Source organism: Lacerta agilis, chromosome 14 (genome assembly GCF_009819535.1).
Source record: "Lacerta agilis isolate rLacAgi1 chromosome 14, rLacAgi1.pri, whole genome shotgun sequence".
Lineage (NCBI taxonomy): Eukaryota > Metazoa > Chordata > Lepidosauria > Squamata > Lacertidae > Lacerta > Lacerta agilis.
The window spans coordinates 47,360,904-47,383,339 of NC_046325.1; the positions used below are offsets into that span (position 1 = coordinate 47,360,904).

The following is a 22,436-nucleotide window of genomic DNA, read 5'->3' on the forward strand; positions in this document are numbered from 1 at the left end:
ATTGTGTCTGTACCTTGACATTTTCATGGAATTTACCAAACATGCGAAAAGCAAAAATTATCACAAACCTTTAACTCGGCCCCACTAACTTAATCAGGTGAATTATTAGTTGATTAATCAACCAACCATCTAATGTTTGAAGCCCTAGTATGTAGTAATAGATTCTGCAATGTGTGAAAAGAGAAAACTTTAACCAAAAACCCTCCCTTCCTTCCATTCTGCAACCAACCTTTTCTCTTTATGAGGAGACGCTCCTCAGAGGAAAAGACTAGGGCTAGCTAAGACTTCATTCCCAAGCAACAGTGAGAGGAGTCTGCTATTGGCCAAGTCCACATCTATACAGTTTGGGACCAAGGTATTTGAGGAACACCTTCTACCACACGAATCTGCTCACCTGTTGAGATCAGCAATGGAAGTTCTGTGCAATGTTCAGAAGCTGCCAAGAGGTTCAGCTGGTGCTGAAGTGAGGCAGGGTTTTCTTGATAGTGACCCCTAGGAATTGCAATCCTCTCTCCCAGGACACCCACCAGGACCTCATTTTACAGACATTCTGAAGTTCAGCGAAAATGGTTTTGTTTGGAGTAGTTTGGTGTTTTTTAAAAAAATATTCAGCTTTTCTGCTTTGCTTCTGCAGTTTTGGTTTTTCCTGCCAAGTTTTGATTTATCCTTTTATATGCATGTTAATTTTGAAGACTTTTGGTGAAAAGGCCATGTAACAATATAAACATAAAGAGATGAATTGGCAGCTGGGTAGAGAAGAAGGCAACAGGGAGAGACTGCTGCTCATCCCCACTTCTGTGCATTATTATCTGTTTATCCTGAAACAGTTGCTGTCTCAGATCAGTCCAGATTTTAATTAATAGATATATATGTGCACCTTACAAGAATTTTGGAAATACACCTGCCAGGACACAAACCGTTAAAAATTAAATTGCACTGGAAAAGGATTAAGGATGAAATAACCAGTACTATTGGCTGGAAAGGTTAATGATCTTGGATGGTTAAGGAATACAGTGGTACCTCGCAAGACGAAAATAATTCGTTCTGCGAGTGCTGTCGTATAGCGAATTTTTCGTCTTGCGAAGCACCAACAGGAGAATAGCGGTTTGACGAAAAAAAGGAAAAAAAAATCGGAAATTTTTTCGTCTTGCGAGGCAAGCCCATTGAAAAATTCGTCTTGCGAGACAGCCTTCCGCTAGCGAATGCCTTTCGTCTGGCGAGTTTTTCGTCTAGCGAGGCATTCGTCTAGCGGGGTACCACTGTAATGATATTGGATGAAGTTTGTAATGATTCAATGGAGCAGCCACTAATTGTTTACTCCAGTTGTGCCTAACAGATAATATTTTGTAGGCAGCAGGAGATAATTTTGTGCATGGCAACATTACACATATTGTTGTAATTACATAAGCCTGACGTGTAAAGATATTGGATGCAGTTTGTAATGATTCAATGGAGCACCCACTAATTGTTTACTCCAGTTGTGCCTAACTGATAATATTTTGTAGGCAGCAGGAGATAATTTTGTGCATGGCAACATTGCACATATTGTTGTAATTACATAAGCCTGACGTGTAAAGTTTCTACACGTAAGTCAACACTGGCATACTTCAACTTCTATTGAAAACATTTTCAGTTAGTGAAACACCAGACACTTTGTTAACAAAATATTCTAAATTGTTTCTAAATCTGCAAGATGCCTCATCATGCACATCAATGAACATTTGACTTAGATTATACAGTGTGCCAAAGTGGTCAAAAATCAAATGTAGCTCATTCCAACATTCAAGACAAGAAAGTTCTGGTTGTTCTGAAACAAAATCGTAGGCTTCTTTTTTAAATGCAAGATCATTGCTTATGGAGAACTATTGTCTCTTTATGTGCTATCATCAGCTCTTGCTAATAGATTGCAGGTGTAATGGGGAGTTGTACAGTTCATTGGATTTAGAAAATCCTGTTGGCACCCTTGCCTATGCTTGTCAAATGTTGAGGACATTAACCACCTACCACCTCCGTGAGTATACAATCTCTGGACCTTAATAAAGGCCCAAGCAGAGGACGCCAAGGGAAAAAAGAAGAGAAGAAAACAAAGAAGAGAGATGACAACAAAAAAAGAAAGAAAAAGAGAAAAGGAGAAAGAGAAACAGGAATACGAAGAGAGAGAGAGAGAAAATAAGAAAAAGAAACTATAAAGAAATATAAAGGGACCTCTGATTTTCCATCTGCTAGTTACATAAAAGGGGGTGGGATATTTCTAACATTCAGTCCATGGTAATATCCATCTTCTCCACTTTCTGTTAAACAATATTTCTTTTATGTAAATGTGTCTCAAATTCATTCCCACTCAAGTCCAAGAGGGATTCCCAAATTGTTGTTGTTGTTATTATTATTAGTAAATGTCAACCGTGCTTTTTATTTAATATCAACTTTAACTCCGTTAATTTCCGCCACCATTCCTCCATATTGAGTACAGTGGTACCTCGGGTTACATACACTTCAGGTTACATACCCAGAAATAACGCTCCAGGTTAAGAATTTTGCTTCAGGATAAGAACAGAAATCGTGCTCTGGTGGCGCAGCAGCAGCGGGAGGCCCCATTAGCTAAAGTGGTGCTTCAGGTTAAGAACAGTTTCAGGTTAAGAACGGACCTCCAGAATGAATTAAGTACGTAACCAGTGGTACCACTGTACTAGTAAATTCTTTTGTCCATTTCCTTTTTTTAAAAAAATTATTTTTTATTAAGCTTTTGTCCATTTCCGTGTTAAAATCTCTCTACTTTGATCACATGTTGGAATAATATTCCACGATACTTTTCTTGTTATGTAACCTTTAGTTTGTGCCCAGTTCCATATATTCAAATTCCATTTCCTTTTGTGCTTCCATTCCTTGTGCTGTTTAACATAACATTCCGATCTCATCCTCTAGGACTATCCATTTACGTTTCTTCCATTCTTTTTCCATACACATTAGAAGAATCATTCTATGAATTTGCTTCAAATCGTATGCAGAATACTTTCTCTCTGCTAGAACTGAAGAAAGGCCAGGACGGAAGTTTTTCCAAAGCTTTTCTCTCTCTCAACGTCATCAATACGATTAATGCCAGATCCAGATGACCATTTATGGTTTTATCTTCCCCTTTTCCTCCAAGCCTTTGTATGAAAGGCATTTCCATTTTACCACCTGCTTTCTCCAATTTTGCTGTTTCATCATCCAGTCCTGCCAGGTTTTCATCAATTTTGTCTGAAGCCTCTAAGTAATCTCCAGTTCCATATTCCATTTCATCTCTCTCTGATTCATTTTCTTTCCCCTTTCATCAAACATTAATCCAATCATTTTTAGTTGTTCAGCCATCAACTATTGAACAATACCAACAGTCACTGGAAGATCCAAAGGTACATTTGCCACACTGGATGCAGACAAAGAAATATCTCTAAGCTGTATTTTTTCTTGTCCCAAAAATGTTTAAGAAAGAGAGGGTGCAGACCTTATACAGTGGTACCTCGGGTTAATAACTTAATTCATTCTGGAGGTCCGTTCTTAACCTGAATTTGTTCTTAACCTGAAGCACCACTTTAGCTAATGGGACCTCCTGCTGCCGCCGCGCTGCCAGAGCACGATTTCTGTTCTTATCCTGAAGCAAAGTTCTTAACCTGAAGCATTCTTTCTGGGTTAGCGGAGTCTGTAACCTGAAGCGTATGTAACCTGAGGTACCACTGTACTCACAACGGGTTCTTACATAGTCTTTGGGTGAGATGTTGGTTCCTCAGCTCACCACCTTGTTTTAGCCCCTAAGCCCCCAGGCGCAAACAGCAGAAAATGGCTTTGATCAGAGCATTTGAGGTTTTTATCCCATGAGTGCTTTGATAATCAGACATTCTGTCTGATTACCACCAATCACATAATTGTCCAGGACCCTCCCAATTAATTTCACCTTATGCTTCTCCTCCAACTACTGCATCCCATCCTCTGCCATTTCTCCTTACTCTGGTCATGTTAACTATGCTGGACTTCAACTCCCATCATCCCTAGCTACCAGGACCAGTGGTCAGAGATTATAGGGGTTGTAGACCCTGGGGACCCAGGTTTAAGAAAGGCTGAACTAGCTCCATGGCTGTTGATTCATCACTATCGGACAAGAACTGTGTAACTCTACAAAGCCTTTGGTCCAGGATACCCAGGGTCAGCCCAAGACAATTTGGCACCTGAGGCAAACCTCAAAATGGTGCCCTCCTGCCAGGGAAGAAGGTGTGAGTGAACATCTGCATCAGAAACGAAGGAGGAATAAAGCTCTACAATGGGAACAAGGGTGGGATGAAACCAGTAGTGGCTCCTATTTGCCAAATGGTGGCACTGGGTGGGAGTGGCCGAGGCGGCGGCAGATCCAACCTCCAAGGAGCAGCCATTGTGGCTCCTGATGCCTGAGGAGGTTGCCTCCCCTTTCCTCATGGGTGGGCCGGCCATGAGGACAACTGTCCTAATTGGCCTACTCCTAGGATATGTGCATGTGTACAGGCCACTGCTTGTTTTGTTTGCAATGCGATTTTAAAATTTGGTTTTTAAGCAGCTGTATTAGTTAATTGTGAGGTTTTTAAATTTTTGTTTACGGTTATCTTATTTTCCGATATAATTTTGTAACAGATTTTAAGGCACCTTTGTCTGAAAGTTCTCAAAAACCAACTTAAAAAGTTAAAGGTAAAGGTACCCCTAACTATTAGGTCCAGTTGCGGACGACTCTGGGGTCATCTCGCTCTATAGGCTGAGGGAGCTGGGGTTTGTCCGCAGACAGTTTCTTCGGGTCATGTGGCCAGCATGACTAAGCCACTTCTGGCGAAACCAGAGCAGCGCACGGAAACACCATTTGCACTTTGACGTGCTTTTGAACTGCTAGGTGGGCAGGAGCTGGGACCGAGCAATGGGAGCTCACCCCATCACGTGGATTCGAACCGCCAACCTTCTGATCGGCAAGCCCTAGGCTCTGTGGTTTAGACCACAGCGCCACCCATGTCTCCACCTGTGTGTGTACTGTGCTTCTTTCAACACACACACACACACACACCCCACACACACTCCATACCACAGGCTGTGGCTCACATTATCAAGCGCTCCCACTTACAAACTTTAATAAGAGGACACAAACATATATAGCACTTCCAATTGTTCAAAGCAGTTCACATTCATGTCACAGCAGTGCGATCATTACAGGAACCTTTTAGTACAGGGCATGATGATCCCTCTGTCCACACTGCACAGCTTTTACAAAAATCTGCCCAGTTTCAGTTTGTGCATTTGGTTATTCAGCAGCAGATTATCAAATCTCAGCATAAAAATATGAAATATGCATGACCTTCATGCAGCCACTCTGCTCTTCCTTTCGTGCAAGTGGCAAAGCAAGCCAGGAAACCTCAATAACCATAACTTCCTGTTATGTCTGAACCAGAAATTGTGGTTAATGTCTGCTAAACAAGCTAAGATTGAGAGGCAAACTTTAAACCATGGTTCCATACTTTGTGCTTGTTTGAAAGCTATTCATCATTGTTCCCCAATTCCGATGCGGCAGGAAGTTAACTGCAGCTCGCAGCCTTGTTTGCAGCATGTGAGAGCCTGTAGTCACGCATATCATGGCTTATTACCTATTTATTTGACCAATAATTAATTGTTCAGATGCAGCTAGCCTTGCCCAATGCACATCTAATCAGAAGTATGAATTCAGTGGTATTAAACACACTCTATACAAATAATTCCTCCATGACACTGGAAGCTACGGCCCAGGATACCTGGTAGGGTGATCGACAGGGCAGAGGGCAAGGCAGCCCACATCCGGCTGAGCTAAGGGTAAAGGTAAAGGTAAAGGTAAAGGTAAAGGGACCCCTGACAGCTAAGTCCAGTCGCGAACAACTCTGGGGTTGCGGCGCTCATCTCGCTTTACAGGCCGAGGGAGACGGCGTTTGTCTGCTTCCGCAGACAGTTTCTTCTGGGTCATGTGACTAGCATGACTAAGCCGCTTCTCGCGGAACCAGAGCAGCGCACGGAAACGCCGTTTACCTTCCCGCCAGAGCAGTACCTATTTATCTACTTGCACTTTTGACATGCTTTCGAACTGCTAGGTTGGCAGAAACTGGGACCGCGCAATGGGAGCAAACCCCGTCACAGGGATTCGAACCACCAACTTTTCGATTGGTAAGAGGCAAAGCATGTAAGGCCTGGGCATCCCATTTCTGGGGGTGTCACAGCAAATACTCCAAACACGTAAACAAGCATACATCACTAGCATCAGGGAGCAGGTCCACTCTTCCTGGTAGAGGTCTAGGTAGACATGGTCTCTGAGAACTTGTGAAATATTCCCTCAGACACCAAGAAAATATTATTACGACTTGAAGCCTTACCTTGAAAGAAGCTTTTGACTCGAAGGTAACTGACGCTGAGACGCAAGACGGAGAGTTTGTCCAGTTTAGCTATTATGTCTGGTGGGAAAGGCAGGAGACTGGCCAGGTGATCTAACTCAGCATTCAAGCGATCTCTGTGTCTCTTTGAAGGATTAGACTTCCCATTCCCATGCGCGGGCCTCCTGTTCGTGGAAAAAAATGTGCTATAAAAAACGCACCGTCTTAAGCTCACTGGCAATGACAGTTGCCAGGATCTGCTCTCTAATACTGAAACAGAAGAAAATGGTGGCATCCGCTATTAAACTAGATATCAGGACCCGTCGACCCAGCAAATCTGTCAGATAAGAACTAAGTAGGTGCAAATGCCTCTTCTTTTGCTGCAGCTGAAAATGAAGTTTTGGAATAACTATTTGCCCCAAAATGTTATAGGGACCAAATTTGGCTATGGATATATTTTAGACCATTTGAAAAATGATTCTTATATAACTTGTAAATTAAGGGGGGTCATACACAAATGGCTTGGAGTGCCAGTTCTCCCAACCCAAACATTTCCACGGAAAAATCACCAATTTTAAAAGAGGTGTTAAATTGATGCTTAACTGGCAAAAAATTCTTCTCGCTACCTTAATGGGTACCATCATCTCCCACTTCTTGTGTCACCAAATTCTTTCACAAACCTCTCCATTGCTCCCAGTCCCCACTTTCTGTAGCTTCCGACAGAGTCATTCCATATCAAGTGATCCACTTTTTTACCTTGTGTATTCAAATTTTCTTAATATTTTGTACGCTTGTTGCAGGATCAAAACTAAGTTTAAATCTAAAATTTTAATTTTTTTTATCTCATCCCATTTTTTAGTTATGAAGGTGTGAATTTTTTTTTTTAAATGACAATTTTGGCCTTGCCAGACTACACAAAAACCTTAAAAATTCAGCCCAGAATTTCAAAACTAAATATATTGATCTCTTCAGAACTTCATGAGCTTTAATATGATAGGTCACATGATGTGCTTACTTTAAATTTTAAAGTTAAGTTACAAAATTTAAAATTTCCAAAAATGATTTTTAAAAATGATTTTAAAAATTCCAAAAATTGTATTGATTATTTAAGATTTCTAAGAACTATCTGCAAAATTTCATCTTGGGATCTCAATGGGATCACATTCAAAAAAGTAATTTGAATGTACATGTCTGCCTTATTGGGTTCTTGGGATAAATGGGTCTTCTGGGAGTAAAATATAACAGAATAAACAAGACATCAAACTACAGTATCAGTTACTTCAGGCATATCTTTAGAAAGTTATTCAATTAAAAGTAGTAGTGATAATAATAATAATAATAATAATAATAATAATAATCTTTTATACCCCGCCCATCTGGCTGGGTTTCCCCAGCCACTCTGGGCGGCTCCCAACAGAATATTAAAACAGAATAAAACATCAAACATTAAAAACTTCCCTATCTGAAAAGCTAGCCAGGCTTTTCTTTTAAAAATGTGTCCCAAAGCAGAGTGATAGCTTGCTGTTGCATGACAGAATTAAAAATTTGAAATAATTTCTTGTTAGTACTTCATTTCATGAAGTCTGAAGGTGGTCCAGTAACTTGTACTGAGTGTTGCTGTATGAGGGAACCCAAAGCGCCTGGATCTTCTCCTCAACAGCGCTGAGGTAAATGATGTGGAGCATAACAACTTGTGAGTTTACACAACCACTATTCTATTCTTACCTACACTCCGACACATAAAAGAATCTTACAATAAAGAACCCCTTGGGTTAATAAAAGATACGTCATTGCAGAATTCAAACCTGAGCTGCCAAAGCTTTGTTAGTGGTTGAAGCATAGAGTAAACTCTTTAAAAACTGAGTTAGCCTCAAAATCCTTATACATTTTAAAGATAATGATAGAGAAATACTTGTGTTGAAAGAACGAGAAGAAAAGTATGGGGAATACTTTGACTACACTCTTACACCAATTTAAAGTCTGGCGTGTACCTTTAACATACAGGACACTAAGAGAAATTGTTCTCTTTGTGGGGCATTTCCTCTGCTTGTTCTTCACATCAGCACAACTTCGATTAATTACTGTTTGATGGAGCAGGGTGTGTGTGTGTTTACCCTACGTAAAGGTGTTCACACCGTAGCTAGAAACAAATTAGGAACTGCTTAGCAGGCATAGGCAAACTCCGAGCCTCCAGATGTTTGGGACTACAATTCCCATCATCCCTGACCACTCGTCCTGTTAACTAGGGATGATGGGAATTGTAGTCCCAAACAACCGGAGGGCCGGAGTTTGCTATGCCTGGCTTAAGGACTCCAATTAGTGTGAAGTTGGTTTGAGAAACGACACATCAAATGGTAGTATTTTGTAACAAAGTACAAAATACATATGAATTTTGATTAAGTCATATGAACACAAACTGAAAACTCAGCATTGGAAACACAGTGAGTGCAAAGCAAATGGGAGTGTGAACACAGCCTGTGTCGTCTGCAATCAAGCAGTGGTTTTTATTTTATTTTACTTTATTATTTATTGCATTTATATCCCACACTTTTCTCCATGGAGCTCAAGGTGGCTTACATGATTCTCCCGCTGCTCATTTTCTTTCCACAACAGCCCTTTGAGGTAGGCTAGGCTAAGAGGCAGTCACTGACTCAAGGTCACCCAGCGAGCTTCGTGGTCCAGTGGGGATTCGAACCCTGGTCTCACAAGCTGTAGTCCCGACACTGTAACCACTGCACCACACGGGTGCTTATTTATTTAATTACAGGTGCATGGACAGAACAACGAACCTTCTTCCCACCATGACATCCATGAAAATGGATGCCACTTCCCTGCGCTGCAGCAATACTGATGCCAATGGGATCTTTCTTCTAAGCCTCACTGCAGCACATGCAGGGTGTGTTTGCTCCTTGCAGCTACAGTGTGGGGATGGGTTAAACCAGGGGTTGGTTGGCAACCTAAGGCCCGGGGGCTGGATGCGGCCCAATCGCCTTCTCAATCCTCCCTGCGGACGGTCCGGGAATCAGCGTGTTTTTAAATGAGCAGAATGTGTCCTTTTATTTAAAATGCATCTCTGGGTTATTTGTGGGGCATAGGAATTCGTTCTTAATTTTTTTCAAAATATAGTCTGGCCCACCACATGGTCTGAGGGACGGTGGACCGGCCCATGGCTGAAAAAGGTTGCTGACCCCTGGGTTAAACTCCGTTCCCCACACGCTGCATTCCCAATGAATCTTGCTCCCCCAGGCCTACAAATAAAGCAAAAACCACAACAAAGAGATTAAAAGGAACTCGATTGGTGACATCCTGTGTAGTTTGGCTCTGTCATGACCCTGCCCAAAGGATCTTGGTGAGGTGCACAGAATTTTGTCCACCCCTCAGAGAACTTCCGTTCACAAAGTTGAAGGAATTGCAGTTAAATCTGCTTACGGTATGTGTAATGATAACACACACAAGGAGAGCACAGAGCGTGGCTTAGGTTTGTGCTGCACTGCCACTTTGAACAGATACATTGTCCCAGTTCAGATCAGGATAGCTCAGTCAGGAGAGCGTGAGACTCTTAATCTCAGAGTTGTGGGTTCGAATCCCGTGTTGGGCGAAAGATTCTTGCATTGCAGGGGCTTGAACTAGATTATCCTTGTGGACCCTTCCAAATCTCTACAATTCTGTGATTTTATGGAAGAGGGACATATTTAGGCCACAAATATATCTAAATATTTGGGCCCTTCATTGTTTCTCTACAGAACTCGCCAGGTTCTTATGAGAGACAGCGGCGAAGGAAGAAAGCTGGGAGGCACCATGAGCTTGTTGAAGAAAGGGAGCAATATAAATGGGGTAAATAAAATAAATAAAGGTAAGTCCTATGTCAAAGGCTTATTGTGAGAATAAAACAGCATAAATTGACTAGATGGGATAAATACTTAACTGTTTCTGGATAGGTTTCCGTCTTTTCCTGCCAGCATACAGGCATTCTCCTGGTGGAATCATTGTCCTAGCATGGAAGATGAAAAAAATATCCTTTTACATTCAGTTAAAGCAATGCTCTTCCTAAGATATGCAATTATAAAGAAGCAAATTGCTAATTAAGTTGCTAACTGGTGTTAGCCAGTTTCCTAATTTAATACTGTACATAATATTCATATCAAATATTTATCCTGTATAGAATGGGGTTGTTGTTTTTATAAAGCATAAAGTTTTGCGCTCAGTATCATCCAAAATCTGAGAAAACTGCATTAAAGGTCTAACAGCCTATATTTCCATGCGTTATTTCCAAAGTTTCTCTCTTCTCCTATCACAGAAAGAGACCACACGTTTGGTAAGTTAAAAATGGTTAAAAAAAGGAGACACCCAGAGAGCAGGAAACTCTTGGGAGGAAAATTGGGTCAGATTGGGTCAATCACATTTTAAAAGTTACAGGTGGGTAGCCGTGTTGGTCTGCCATAGTCGAAACAAAATCAAAAATTCTTTCCAGTAGCACCTTAGAGACCAACTGAGTTTGTTCTTGGTATGAGCTTTCAGATACCTGAAGAAGTGTGCATGCACACGAAAGCTCATACCAAGAACAAACTCAGTTGGTCTCTAAGGTGCTACTGGAAAGAATTTTTGATTTAGTTTCGACATTTTAAAAGGTGATTTTTTGTTTTTTGGGGGTGCTATTGGGTTGTTATTTTCATTTTTATTAGGTATATTGTGGTTTTATATCTTGATTTTCTTCCGAGAACTGCCCTGAGACCCCCGGGGTATAGAGTGGTATATAAATTCAATAAACAACAACAACAACCACACCTCCTATGGATGTACAGCCATTGTCCACTGCCTCCAAGGTAAGCTGCATCCCTCCCCAGAATTGTGGAAGAAGAAGCTCTCTTGGTTCTGAGGCTGGGACTTCAGAGCCACTGAGATACAGCATCACTGGACGGCTGCTGCTGCAGGGGCTTCCTGGTTTGGCCAGCGGCGGAACATATACCTGCGCTGCCCAGGGCGGGCGCGCTCCCGGGGGGAGCTGGACATGGGGGGTGCCCTCCCTGGCATGGGATAGGATAGCCGCTCGGGTGCACAGAGTGGCGCGCACTCCCTGCAGCCAGGGGCAGAGCGAGCTGCCGATGGTGGACATTCAGCGATGGTGGACATTGCCCGCCCGCGACTCCCAAGCCTCCCCCCAGCTGTCAAAATGAAGGGTGAAGGGGGGGAATGCCGCTGGCAAATCGGTGCAGCTCCCACTTCTGCCAATGGCTCGGGGTAGGCTTGGGAGTCGCAGGTGGCACACCAAATGTCACCCCCTTCAGCAAAGACACTCGGGGAGGTCCGCCCCCATCGCACCCCCCTTTTTCCGCCCCTGGGTTCGGCAACAGCAAAGCTGTGAGGGGGTGCTGTTGGGTTTGTTTGTTGCTACCTGACCATTGTAATTAAGGACTTCTGTGCTGATACCAGTGGAAATAGGATTTATTCCACTAAATCCAGAACATCCAAAGATATTAAAAGAGCGCCGGTTGTTTTTTGAGACTGTGTATGTAAAATCCTGGTGGAAATTACAGAGGCTGAAAGAATGGGATGGATATAGCAAGTAGAGGTCAATCCTGGGCTTAACTTGTTTTTTAATTTATATCAGACTTCTAATGATGTGTGGAGCGATGGTCCATTATGCCTTCTCAGTTTATTTCTTTATGCCCAGTTCAAACTCCTTCAGTGTCTGTTCAACACTTGACCTTCAGCTTCTGTTATTCTGTCTGGGAAGTACCAGTCATAGAATTGTAGAGCACAAGGGTCATCTAGTCCAACCCCCGGCAATGCAGGAATCTTTTGCCCAACATGGGACTCGAACCCATGACCCTGAGATTAAGAGTCTCATGCGGCTTGATAATAACACATCATGCTAGGCACCCCCCCACTTCACATTCTTTTAACATATAATCAGAAACAAGCCCTGCTGAACTTAGTGGGAATCATTTCCTGGTAAGTATGGGTGGCGTTGCAGGACAAGGAGGAAATCCAGTGTACGCTTCTTGGGAAATAAGTCAGAAACTCTGGAAACTATAAAAATGAAGCTGTTCCAAGGGGTGGGGGTGGGAGCAGAACCCCCCATCTGTTTTAAAAAAGCAACACTAAAAGCATTCTAAATCAAATAAAAGCAAGAAATAGGAGCATATAGAGATACAAGCCCTATTCAAGCACCCTGTTTTTACTCCTCCTGCGAAGGAGGATTCTCACTCCAGCCCATCATCCTCTTTGACACTACCCCCCCCCCCACAGCCCTCCATGAGTTGGAGGGCAAATTTCTTAACTGATCAGCCACTTGGATGTTCCTTCCAGGATCTTGAAATCTAATATAATCAAGGTTCTTAATCTTGTAAGGAAACTCCAGGCAGCTCCCTGTTTTAGGTGGCCTGGGTGAAACAAGATAATTTAACACCAAAAATAATCCAGGTTCAATACCAGATGGGCCTACCCAGGGGGACAACTGAAGGTGGGGGCATTGAGGCAGCACCTCGGAGGAAGATCTTAATAGTCAAGAAATTTAGTGTGAGAAAATAGGTTCCAGCCACGCGGGAAATTTTTCCAGTGCTTCATTTTTCCATATAAAACTGTTCATTTCATTAGGAATGATGAACAGATGCCAATCACAAATAAGTATTAAGCAAGTTTTGAAGTGTTTAGCTTTGTTGGCTAAAAAACAAGTAAAATAAACATGCTAAATCAGATCACTGTCCAAGGCACCAGAAAATTTTCTGACGCAAACTGAAAATTTCCCAGGGCAAATTACCCTAATTTGTCATCCATGACAATGACAAGGCTTGAATTGCCATGTAGTATTTAAGCAGCTGCACACTGGGTCACTATCGTCATCAAGCTATCCACTACTGCCCCAAGATCTCATTCTTGGTCAGTCATCACCAGTTCACAGCCTGGTGACATTAAATTTTGACCAACTGTAGCTTTTACCACTGAAATTACAGATTCAGGAAATGTGAAAGCCTCTTTAAGCATAATGGTTGTGAAAATAGCCTAATTATGCCACACCATGAAGAAGTGTTGGGTGGGGAGGAATGAGACGGCATCAGAATTGAAAATTATATAATTTTTGTATTTTAACATTTTTTATAATGCTAATTTTTTTAAGCACAAAACTTAATCCTAGTTTCCACGTTATATTTTTGTAAGCTGAGCTGTATACCTAAGTACAAAGACCAACATATATTTTGACATTTTGAGCAGCCATCCCAATACAGTAGTTCATTTTTGAGTGTGTGGTTTTTTTGTTGTTGTCCAGAAACATGCTAGAAAGCAGGTGCGGCATTTGGGATAAAAAAATGCACTCACAAATCCAAATACACATAAATATGGAACAACAGCGTGTACAAAAATGTAACTCAGAAATTAATCCCTATTCTCATTTTTAAGTGCAAGTATTTCCTCTTTTCTCTGGAAGATTGATGCCGAAAGCCACCAAATAAACATAATTACACAATGACATCGCTTGTAGGAAGTATCGGACAGTGAAATGAAGAAGCCTTCTGCCCAGCAAAAATGCCGTATCAGTAACTTGTCTGAAAAACAGTTTGCCTGCGACTGCTGAACTTCCTCTCTTAAGGCACAGCCCCAGAGGAACGTGGGAGATGCTCTTTCTAGGGGAAGGGCCCTGGCTCAGTGGGAGAACATCTGCTTTGTGGTCCCAGGTTAGGTCCCCGCCATCTCCAGGAATGGCTGGGAGTGACTCCTGCCTGAAGCCCTGGGGAACCACTGTCAGTCAATGCTGAGCAAAATGGACCAAAGTTCTGATCCACTATAAGACAGCTTTCTGTATTTCCTGTCTAAGGCGCACTCTCAAGCATCACACACAAACGGCATGCCTGGACTGTCATCCCTTTTTGGGTGGGATTCAATCACATACCGACAACTTTAGGATCCACAAATAAGGTTGATCGCTCATCAGACCTACTTCCCCAAAAGATCAGGTATTTTGTGATTAAGGACACCATCAGGGCAGTGCACTAGAAAGTGTGGGGTAACACTCAGTAGAGGCACCATTGTCTAACCTGCCCAGAAACAGACCAGAACTAACTACAGTATCAATAAGAAGGCCATCCAGAAAAAAGTGACTCTTTACACTACACCTCAGAATTTTTACAATGCAGAGGGGTTCCAGGCACAAAGTCAATGTGATTAGGACTCCCTGAAGATTGGAAACCACAGTAAGAGATGATGGACTACTTTCACTGACAATATTAATTGGCGACTTCATTTTAATCATATTTCAATTGGAAATTTCTGTAGGATGAGTGTGAATGGCACTGCTGCAAATTTGGTTGTGTCCATCTCATTAGAAGAAAAATGTTTAAGGCAATTCTCAAAAGGCTTACACTATTTACTCAAGAGAAATCTTACACAGCTTCAAAGTTAGCTTAAAATTAGCCCACTGAAGTATATAAATTCACGTAGCTTAAAAGGTCCATCAATTGTCTAAGAAAGAGCCTGACTCACAGCTAAGTGTACTTGGATTTAATTTAATTCTGTCTGCTAATCAAAGTACTCATATGGAATTATAACTAAAATTATTTTAAATTAATTTATTAGTAAAGTATTTAAGGAATTCATTCCGGACCCATGGAAATCAGCAAACTTGTGGAACTCCTATGTGTGGTTCTAAATGAAGACTAAATACTTGTAGGATGGAGAGCATTTGTGGGCTATAGCCCTGGGTCCAGGAAGTAGGTAGACTGTTCTGGAGTGGGTAACACTCAATCTGGGGTGCTCTAGATTCCAAGCTGCCACTGAAGGTTCCTGATGCCTCCATGGGAGAATTGCCTATATCCACTATGGGTGTTTCATACTTTGATGACCAGGACCAGCCCAAGACATTTTGGTACCTGAGGCAAACCACCAAATGCCTCCCTCCCCGCCGGGGAAAAAGGGGATCTACATCAGGAACTAGGGGAGGGGGGTAAATTCTCTACAAGGGTGGGAGGAGACCAGCAGCGCCTCTATTGGCCAAGAGGTGGCACTGGATGGGCACAGTGTAAGCCATGGGTAGGCAAACTAAGGCCCGGGGGCTGGATCTGGCCCAATTGCCTCTTAAATCCGGCCCACGGACAGTCCAGGAATCAGCATGTTTTTACATGAGTAGAATGTGTGCTTTTATTTAAAATGCATCTCTGGGTTATTTGTGGGGCACAGGAATTCGTTCATTTCGCCCCCCAAAAATATAGTCTGGCTCCCCACAAGGTCTGAAGGACAGTTTGCTGAAAATGTTTGGTGACCCCTGGTGTAAATAAACAAGCAAAACGTAACTGGATTATGTAAATATAACTGCAAATCTGTGCTCAGGCAGAGCCATAGAGCCGGGTGCGTGTGTTTGTGTTTGTTTGTTTGTTTGTTTGTGTGTGTGTGTGTAGCCAGGCTTTTTGCCGTGGATGAAGCTTCCAGAGGGGTGCCATTGAGGCTCCCAGTCTGTGCGTGTGTGTGTGCACAAATGTGCAAGGGGGGGGGGGTGCCAAACTGGGTCTGTGACCCGGGTGGTTTTGCCCCTGGCTCAGATACTGTGGGATTTATTTCTGAGTAAATATGGAGAACATTTACCTGGCTAGCATCCTGGGTTCCACATAGCTTCATCATCTTATTTTGAAGCGGAAGGAACTTAGAATCAGAATGCAACACTTTATTTGCACTAACAACCTTTTACTAGCTTACAACCCCCCCCCCTTGAAAGTCACCTACTCAGGCTATTGCACCATTTTTTTTATAAAATTGTGCAAATTATCAGGGAGCATCCTATAAAGACATTTTCTCTTCTCTCAATCTTTTCAAGCAATGACCCTGAACACACAACGAGAACCTAAAAGAAGCGGTAAAAAAGGCAATGTGTCACATAAGCAAAGAATCATAGCTGCTAACTATTAATTTCTAAAATGAGAGTTGTTTTGCAGTTTAGAAGCCTTGTTCCGAAGCTCAGATATGTCAGTTACACAGTGGGGAAAGAAAGGCACTTGGTACATACTCAAGAGTCTCTCTTACTCTGCATGTTCCCAAACTAGCATTAAAAGCAGGTTCCAAATAAGTATAAACTTTACCAATATAAATATGTTCCAAAACAAAAATTACTACTGTGTCTTGCACTATCCATGTTTACCCAGAAACAAGCCGATTTAAATAAATAAGACCGGGAAATAAGTCCTATTTTATAATTTGAAATTCTAGTTAACAAATATTTTGAGTTACAGGTAGGTAGCCGTGTTGGTCTGCTATAGTCAAAACAAAAAATAATAATAAAAAAAAATTCCTTCCAGTAGCACCTTAGAGACTAACTACCATAAGTTTGTTCTTGGTATGAGCTTTCGTGTGCATGCACACTTCTTCAGATACACACGAAAGCTCATACCAAGAACAAACTTTCTGGAAGGAACTTTTTTATTTTTTATTTTGTTTCAAATATTTTGAGTTTGTTGGAGGAGGCAAAGGTTTTTGAAGGGTGAACTCTACTGCAACTCAAATCCTGCTAGTAGCAGATCGGGCTGCCAGATAAGAGACCCAGGAAGGATCCTGCACCTCGGAGAACTGCGCCGAAAGGAGTCCTCCGCCAATTCTATCCGTTTGCCATCACTACAGCAGCACTGTGGTGGGAAAAGTTGCTGCGCACCAGCCACTCTAACCCTACTAAAGGTTCATCAGTCCTACTAAGATCGGAGGAACTTGCTCCCCAGGTAATAAGTGCGCATAAATAACTCTTGGGAAAAGTTGTCCATTCAGCAACAGGGCCACAGGAGCTCTGCAGCAAACAGCAATGGGTGCTGGAGGAGGGCAAAGCGCCCACTGAGCCCACTCCTGCTTGCTGAGCTGCGGAAGCCTGCGTTTCCTTTCTATCGTCCAGAGACACCTGTCCAAGAAAGTAGGCTAAAACAACAACACCACAAAAAACCCGCGCCTGCCTGGTTAGCAAACAATCTGCGTTTTTTTTTTAGCAGCCAACAGAAAGCTGTTGCAAAGCCAACAACTGGAGGGAGACGCGCGCGCGCGCGCATGTTCCCCCTTGCGCGCGGTCCCGCCCGGCCTCTTGCACGCTTGGGAATATTCCTCGTTGTCCCCTTTGGAAATCCCGAGCCCTAAATTCAAGCCCCTTCGAGACTCACCGCACTTGGCAGCCCTGGCGATGCCCGTCTCCCTTTTTTTTCCGCGCGCTCCGCAGGACTGGGAAGCCGAGGCTGGACTCTGCCGGAGCTTTTGCCGCCGCCGCCGCCGCCGCTTCCCCTGCTGTAGCGCCTGGCGGGGCCGGCGCGCAGGAGCGTGAGGGCAAGCGGAGCCTCCCTGCGATCAGCGAGGCTGCTTCGCACGCGATGTTGTCCCTCCCGCTGCTGCTGCGACGCGCAGGCGGCATCGGAGGGCGCGCAAGAGCCGGACTCCGCCGCCCGAGGCGCGAGGAAGCGCGAGGCGCGCGCAGAGCCGCCGAGGCCGCTGCCTTCTGCCCAGCCGGCACAACTCGGCCTCGGGACTGGTCCGCCTGGCTCGGGATCGGGCCGGCCCAGCCAGGAGGCGACCGCCTCGGGCGGCGAGAGCAAGACCCGCTAGGGCAGGCTGCACATCCCGATGGAGAGCTTGGTCTCGTCCGCTCCTCTGGCCGCCGGCAACGGCTTCCCGGGATTTCAGGCGGGAAACATTCCCGAGCTCCACTCTTAGGCCACCTTAGCCTGGTAGATGGAGAATGTCAGGTTTCGTTTTTGCTGAATAATTTTACTGGCACCACAACTTTTGAGGTGGCCAAATTTCTTTTTTTGGCCCTTAAACAGCGTAAGGTCAAAATCGATGGTATCGATATGGGTTTTTATGTATAATTTACTTTTAGTGTATGTTCTAGTGTAAACCCTTCTGAGTTGTCTCAGGTTTTAAAATTTGTATGGATGATTGTGTTCTGACTGACGGTCGAATAAATTGTTATTGATTGATTGATTGATTTTCCTGGAGATGAAGCGGGGTGCCTGCAAACGAAACTGCCCGCCCTGCGCCACCCCACCGGGAGCAACGGGCACTCTTTATTCCGCCATACACACACAGCCGTGGAAAGGTCTCCAATCATGCACGCACTTATTTTGGAATCGATTTTATTCATTCAAAATATTTTATCACCAACATTATTAGTGATAAACCACAGTTCAAGAAGGATACTGACAAGCTGGAACGTGTCCAGAGGAGGGCAACCAAAATGGTCCAAGGCCTGGAAACGATGCCTTATGAGGAACGGCTTAGGGAGCCTGGTATGTTTAGCCTGGAGAAGAGAAGGTTAAGGGGTGATATGATAGCCATGTTCAAATATATAAAAGGATGTCATATAGAGGAGGGAGAAAGGTTGTTTTCTGCTGCTCCAGAGAAGCGGACACGGAGCAATGGATTCAAACTACAAGAAAGAAGATTCCACCTAAACATTAGGAAGAACTTCCTGACAGTGAGAGCTGTTTGGCAGTGGAATTTGCTACCAAGGAGTGTGGTGGAGTCTCCTTCTTTGGAGGTCTTTAAGCAGAGGCTTGACAGCCACCTGTCTGGAATTGATGGTGTTGGACTGGATGGCCCTTGTGGTCTCTTCCAACTCTATGATTCTATGAGTAGGGAGAGTATTCCATAAGCAGGGAGCCACCGCTGAAAAGGCCCTGTTGCCATCTTCTGGACCTCTCATGGAGGGGGCACACCATTCAGTTAAAGAATGAAAGCAGTGGAGAACAGAGCTGAAAGATGATTAACAGTTGCAGTGCTCACCAGCAAATTTCCCTGTTCCAAGAGAGTTCCATCAAAGAGAGCTAAACAAGTCTGATAAAGTCCTCTTTCCACTTGCCTGTTTCCGGATGGCAGGGGCACCTGGAGAAGTCAGTTGGGCTGTCTTGAGTAGAGCAATAGGTCTCCAACCATGACTGAAAAAGGGGTGGGGGGAATGAAAAAATTCCCAGTGAGGAACCTTAAGTGACAGCAGGAAATGAAGTGGTCCATGAGTTTGTGCATGTCGAGGGAAGCAAGCTCTGGGGGAAACGCCAGCAGAGAACTGAAACATCGGTCAGGAGCCATGTTGAGATCAGTTGTAAGAAGAGTTGCTCAGCGTAGAATCATAGAAGTTGGGAAGGGACCTCAAGGGTCACCGATTCCAGCCCCATAATATGCTGGAATCTCAAGCTAAATCATCCATGACAGATGGCCACCCGACCTCTGCTTCAAAACCTTCTTGTATGTTCTCTTCAACCTACGCATGAAGCCCCTTGTCTCTCAATTCCATCTCTGCTATCTCCAGTTGCCCCTGGATTTATGTCTGATCATAAATCCATTCATTTCTTCCAGCATCACAGCAGCATCCTTTGTAAGGATGTCCACTCCAACTCACCGTCCACAGCTGTCCCTTTTGCCTTTACCTTCTCTTCCAGCAGAAGGTCCATATATTTTTCCACAGGTCCTGTGCGTTCTTTAGTCTGATGTATCATCTCTGATCTAAGCTTTTTTAACATTATACACACCTCATCTCTTAATTCTGTCAGTTGTTTATCCAACAGTCTCCGCATGACTGACAACATCGATCAATGAGGAATCCAGTGTTTTTGCCATATTGAATTCTATTAATCTGCTTTCAGGAACTTGTGTCTGTTCCTTTATATATGTATTCTTTTCCCACACTGGTAAGGTTCAATTTTGTTTTCGCCGCTGAAACAGCATGTCCCCAGTGAAGATTTATAGGCGATAAAGAGTGATGGTTTAAAACAAATTACCGGTAAGAGCTATCAATTGTATTCTTTTGAAATCATTTCTAGAAATCAGAATACCGGTACTTTAAGAAGAGCCTCTAGAAAAAAAAAGTATGTCTCTAGTTATGTAACTTTTTAAGTCATAAATTATGTGGGTGTAAGTGCCGTTACCCGAGGGATAGGTTGTGGCTTGGAACTGGGTGCGAGAGATGAATCAGATAAAGACAAGGGTGAAAGCTGGAATTACGAATCCATAGACATAGCAAATTGAAAGGGAAAGGTAAGTGTCATCTTCAAAAATAAAGTCAGGTCAGGTTATGGCAGGGATGGGAGTCACGCTTAGGGCAAGGAGGAAAACAGACAAGTACATGCACAACACTTGAAATACGCTAGCTGTGCCCAGGTCAGCAAACCCAGAGGAAAAAGAACAAAGCCAATGTCTAAAAACGGGGCCAAGCAAGTATAAAGAGGAGAAAGGACTGCAACTCAGGTGTACAGTACATGCTTTGCATTCAGAAGGTTGCAAATGCAATCCTTAGCACCTAAAGCGGGAGTGGGGGACCTAGGGCTGCCCAGATGTTGTTGGACTCCAGTTTCTATCATCCTGAGCCAGCAGGGCCAATGTCAAGGATGGGATTTGTAGTCCTGCAACATCTGGAGAGCCACTGAGCTCCCACCCTGCATCAAAACGTACAGCTGGAAAGGAGTCCTGTCTGAAACCCTGGAGACATTGTAAACGATACCAAACTGGATGGATAAACTCCAACTCAGTGTTTTTGTTTTAATTTTGAATTTTACTGGTGCCATCCCCGTCATAAAATTGCTGCCCTGTACTGCTTTTTTTGATGCATAGTATACCGTACTTTATGGATTAGTACTTAGGATAAAAATAAAATAAAAATGACCACAGCACAATAGGATTTTTCAGTGAGGAAACTTTCAAGATTTATTAACAACTCATGATTTGTTGGAACCAATTATGTGCATATACAATTTTTCCTACTAGCAATACATTTTTATCAGAAATCCTTCATTTTGATTACACATTATACAATAAACAAGGCACTAAAATGTACACCTAGTAGTCATCTTATTATGAATTCTTTGCTTGACTTTAGTCTCTTCTTGATGAAAATAAATATTATTAAACAGATCCTGCACCAAAAAATTCCATCATGAAACTAAGTTATATAATAAAGATCTCCTAATTCCTTAAATACATCTATATGAAGTACAAGGTCACAGCTCTGTAAACCAAATGGAGCAAAAATCCATTATTTGGAGGTGGGGGGCAGTTTTCGGTATTTTCCACAATGCAGTTTAGTAAATTAATCTGCCAGAAGCAGAAACGGCTTTGGTACTAAATTAGAAGAGCTCATAGATTTCTGCACATAGAGATGTGTGCGGGAGACTTTGAAGTAGTAAGCTCCCCACTGAAGTGGCTTATCCCCAGAAGGACTACGTGAATCTGCAGAACAGGTGATCCGACCCAAGTCAGAACCACCCAGATACACTGTAGATGAAGCATGAGATCACCACTGGCAGGCTTAACTTTGGTCCCCAAGTCTGAAATAGGAAGGTCAAGTTAAGAAGGGCCACTTGTTCCCAAAGTATGTTTTATCTCTCCAAGAAGTTCCAGTAAGTAGAGGAGGGGATTGTTCTATTTGCCCATAGTGGGCCAACACACGACAAACTATTTAGTCCCCTGTATCAATCTACCCAGTGTTAGTTTTACTACACATCAGGGAAGAAGAAGAAGAGTTTGGATTTGATATCCCGCTTTTCACCACCCGAAGGAGTCTCAAAGCAGCTAACATTGTCCTTTCCCTTCCTCCCCCACAACAAATGCTCTGTGAGGTGAGTGGGGCTGAGAGACTTCAGAGAAGTGTGACTAGCCCAAGGTCACCCAGCAGCTGCATGTGGAGGAGCGGAGACGCGAACCCGGTTCCCCAGATTACGAGTCTACCGCTCTTAACCACTACACCACACAGGGTACAAACATGTGGCAAAATTCTCATTTGTATCAGCCTGGCCAGAGGTTCACGTTGGCAGAGGGGGAAAGGAGCTCAGCTCATGTAGCTAACCACTGTGTCTGTCTTGCTGGGTCAAACTGCATCTCAGCTAGAAAAAAAAAAATCCTGCACCTTCTTAAGGACTTGACTCACCGCTTGAGAAGCAGAGTTCTAAACACGTATTTTACAATGGCCAGGAAAGAAAACTAAAGCTTGGTTGTTTGTGGAAAAACAAACCTCCACCACAAAACTCTTTTGAGTATAGGAGCCAACAATATTCTATATACTTTAAAAACTGTAATCATACCGTCGACTTTAAAGCAGTTTATTTAGGAGTATTCCAC

The 22,436-nt window shown here is 43.3% G+C and overlaps 1 protein-coding gene across 1 annotated transcript in view; it reads right to left on the minus strand.

Moving 5' to 3' along the window:
- Nucleotides 1-17,550, minus strand: part of AHRR (aryl-hydrocarbon receptor repressor) — a 43,717-nt gene extending 26,167 nt beyond the window's left edge. The window contains exons 1-3 of the mRNA XM_033170674.1: nucleotides 17,498-17,550; nucleotides 10,303-10,368; nucleotides 6,381-6,562 (exon numbers count right to left, since the gene is read on the minus strand). Of these exons, the coding sequence (XP_033026565.1) occupies nucleotides 6,381-6,562; nucleotides 10,303-10,364 (244 nt within the window). The 5' untranslated portion in view covers nucleotides 10,365-10,368; nucleotides 17,498-17,550. The remainder of the gene's footprint in view (nucleotides 1-6,380; nucleotides 6,563-10,302; nucleotides 10,369-17,497) is intronic.
- Nucleotides 17,551-22,436: the final 4,886 nt, after the last annotated feature.